At 34.4% G+C, this 3,272-nt stretch overlaps 1 protein-coding gene across 2 annotated transcripts in view; it reads right to left on the bottom strand.

Moving 5' to 3' along the window:
* Positions 1-3,272, bottom strand: part of LOC106874118 (rho GTPase-activating protein 6) — an 81,179-nt gene that overhangs the window by 26,027 nt on the left and 51,880 nt on the right. For both annotated transcript variants that reach the window (XM_014921726.2, XM_014921725.2), the window contains exon 3: positions 1,958-2,052. In XM_014921726.2, the coding sequence (XP_014777212.1) occupies positions 1,958-2,050 (93 nt within the window). In that variant the 5' untranslated portion in view covers positions 2,051-2,052. The remainder of the gene's footprint in view (positions 1-1,957; positions 2,053-3,272) is intronic.

The following is a 3,272-nucleotide window of genomic DNA, read 5'->3' as shown; positions in this document are numbered from 1 at the left end:
TTAATCTTCTGGTTTGCCTGTAAGTGCGCCGAGCTATGGAAATTTCTATGACACTGAAGAATGGACCTCTTCTACTTATTCTATTGCTGTAAAAGTCTCACATTCTTGGAATTTGCCAGTTCTGGTTCTTACAAGCTCATAGACTCTAAATGAAATGCTAAGTTATTTTTATATTTTATTTTATTTTACTTTCTTCTTTTTTTTTTTCAACTTTTATAAATATAATTTTATTCTTTAGTTTGGCAGAATCAGTAGAGCATTGGAAAAAATGCTTTGTGTTATTTCTTCTGGCTCTTTAGATTCTGAGTTCAAATCCTGCCGATGTCAACTTTGCCTTTCATCTTTTCAAGGTTGATAAAATAAAATACCAGTCATTTGTAAGGGTCGATGGAATCAACTTACCCCTTTCCTCAGAATTGCAGTCTTTCTTCTTTCTCCTTCAATCGTTATTTAATTTGAAGGTAACGAGCTGGCAGAATCGTTAGCATGCAGAGAAAAATGGTTAGCAGAATTTCGTCTACTTTTATGTTCCGAGTCCAAATTCCACCGAAATCAACTTTGCATTTCATCGTTCCAGGGTCAATAAAATAAGGGCTGAGGTTGTTGTAATCTATTTAACCCCTTCCCCAAACTTGCTGGCCTGGTGCCAAAATTCAAAACCCTTGTTTATTTTCAAGAGAACAGCAGTTGGTCATAATTATTGGTGACCTCAGCGCTCAACATGGTGAGGTTGCTGCTCAGAGGCTGATACCATCATCAAGGTTCATGGCCATCTAGTTTCCATTTGCTACATCATCAGCATTGTCATCATCCTCCTTGTCATCGTCATCATTTAGGTTCTGTTTTCCATACTGGCATGGGTTGGATGGTTTAACAGCATCTTGTAAACCAGAGGACTGCGTCAAACTCCAATATGTACTTTGTTGTGTTTCCTAGAGCTCAATGCCCTTCATAAGAGCAACCACTTTGCAGAGTGCACTGGGTGTTTTTCATGGCAACTATCAAATTTATGCAAACTATCAAATTTAACCGAAATACCCAACACACACACACACATTTATATATTTCCATTTGTTCATTCGGTTGAGCCCACTTTTCAATGCTAGAGGTGGATAGGGACTGATTTGAGGCAATATTTTTACAGCTGATTGCTCTTCTCATCACAAACTCTTGGCTGTTTTTTAAGTAAAGGATTTTTTTTTTTATTCCGGAACATTCCAAAGTGCAAAGCAATTGATTGTCATGTCAACTAGGAGAGACAATGTCACCATTATTTTGCTCATTTACACACACACACAAATGCATGTTTATAAATTTATTTGTTGTCTATATGTAGATGTATGTAAGCATATACACATACATACATGACTATATAGCTATATCTGTCTGGTTGGCTCTGTATAAGTATGTACACACACACACACACACACACACACACACACACACACACATACACACGTCTCTATATCTATAACCATTTCTAAATATATATCTAAGTATGCTTACACACACACACATGGAGAATTGATAGAGTAGGCTTTTCTTTATAAATTATTTCCATTTTTAAAAAAGTTTATCAAAATGTAAGAAAATAATTGAAGAATTTAAAGAGTTTATAGCAATTCTTCCATTACCTGCGAAATTGATAAACTTTTTTGTGATGAAAGAAGTTAGCTGTGTTTATATGTATGTATGTATATATATATATATATATATATATTATGTGCCTGTGTGTGTGTGTAAATATATATACCGTGCTGGTGGTACATATGGATGGAAGCCATAGAAATTGAATAAAGACGGAACGTTTCTCAATGTTTTGCAACAGATGCAAAGCAACCAATGTTGCCTGCTTTGTTTGAGGTGGAATGAGATGAGAAAAAAACATTAAGAGATGAACTGAGAGAGAGAGAGAGAGAGGGCGAGAGAGAGAGAGAGAGAGAGAGAGAGGACCTACCTCTGGCTTCCATATTGCTGATATAGAGCTTGAGTTTACTTTGCCTCTGTTTTTCCATCGTCTTGGTAAGATTTTATTCGAAGCTTTTTGCATAGCTGAAGAAAGAATAAGAAATAAATTCACAGAATTCACAGAATCAAATCACTTTTTCCCTGCAGAAGGGGCAAGAAGGGGTCAATATTTAACTTGAGGAGAGAACTTTCCAGACTGTTCCCTTTGTCTTCAAATCTATTGTGAAGCCCCACGTCTCAAACAGTTTGATCTCTGTTCATTTTTTGGGGGTGAAATATTTTATAGATTCATAAGATTGACCACATTATTATTATTATTATTATTATTATTATTATTATTATTATTATTATTATTATTATTATTATTATTATTATTATTATTCAGGTCACTGCCTGGAATCAAACTTGGATCAAATAGGATCAAATAGGCTACATAAATTTTGCTGAATAGAGATCAAATATGGAAACTTTTGATAAACTGAGATCAGCTATGTTAAATAACAAATGTACAGAGATCAAATATGATACACATTGAGAGAATGGGGATAAATATAGCATATATTGGCGAAAAGAAGTCAGATATGATATATTTTGAAAACAGATATCAAATGTGTTATGTAATAATGGACAGAGATCAAGTATGGCGTATAATGATGAAGAGGGTAAATACAACATGTGTTGATAAACAGAAATTAAATATTTCAAATATTGGTGAAGAGAGAGATCATCAAATATGGTTTATGGATAGGATTAAATGTGGTCTATAATGGAAGAGAAAGGTCAAATGGTATATATTGATGAACAGAAATTAAATATGTCACATGTTGGTAAGGAATCAAACAAATGACGTATTGGTAGACACAGTGATCAAATATAAAGCAACATAACGTAACTGAAAAAGGGATCAAATCTGATATTAAATATTAATAAAGAGAAATCAAATCTGGGGGTCATTTTGATGAAGAGGGATTAAGATGGCAAGGGGATTGTTTGTTTGGTTTTTTTTTTTTCTCCTTTAGAAGTTGTTTTACTTTTGTTACTTTTTTGTTGTTTGTTCTCTCCTAATATGGAGTGGAGGGTGTAACATTTTGACCTGAAGTGTTAAGGGTCAAACACCACTATCATCATCACCACCATCACATCAATAGCAATAATAGTAACATCTTTGAAACAACAAAAATGAAAATATATATTCACAACCTCAGCAGCAACAACAACAACAACTACCAGGATAACAACAACCACAAGACTACCACCACCACCACCACCACCACAACCACCACCAGCACCACCACCACCACCAC

Source organism: Octopus bimaculoides, chromosome 15 (assembly GCF_001194135.2).
Source record: "Octopus bimaculoides isolate UCB-OBI-ISO-001 chromosome 15, ASM119413v2, whole genome shotgun sequence".
NCBI lineage: Eukaryota > Metazoa > Mollusca > Cephalopoda > Octopoda > Octopodidae > Octopus > Octopus bimaculoides.
This window is presented reverse-complemented; position numbering and strand designations above follow the sequence as displayed.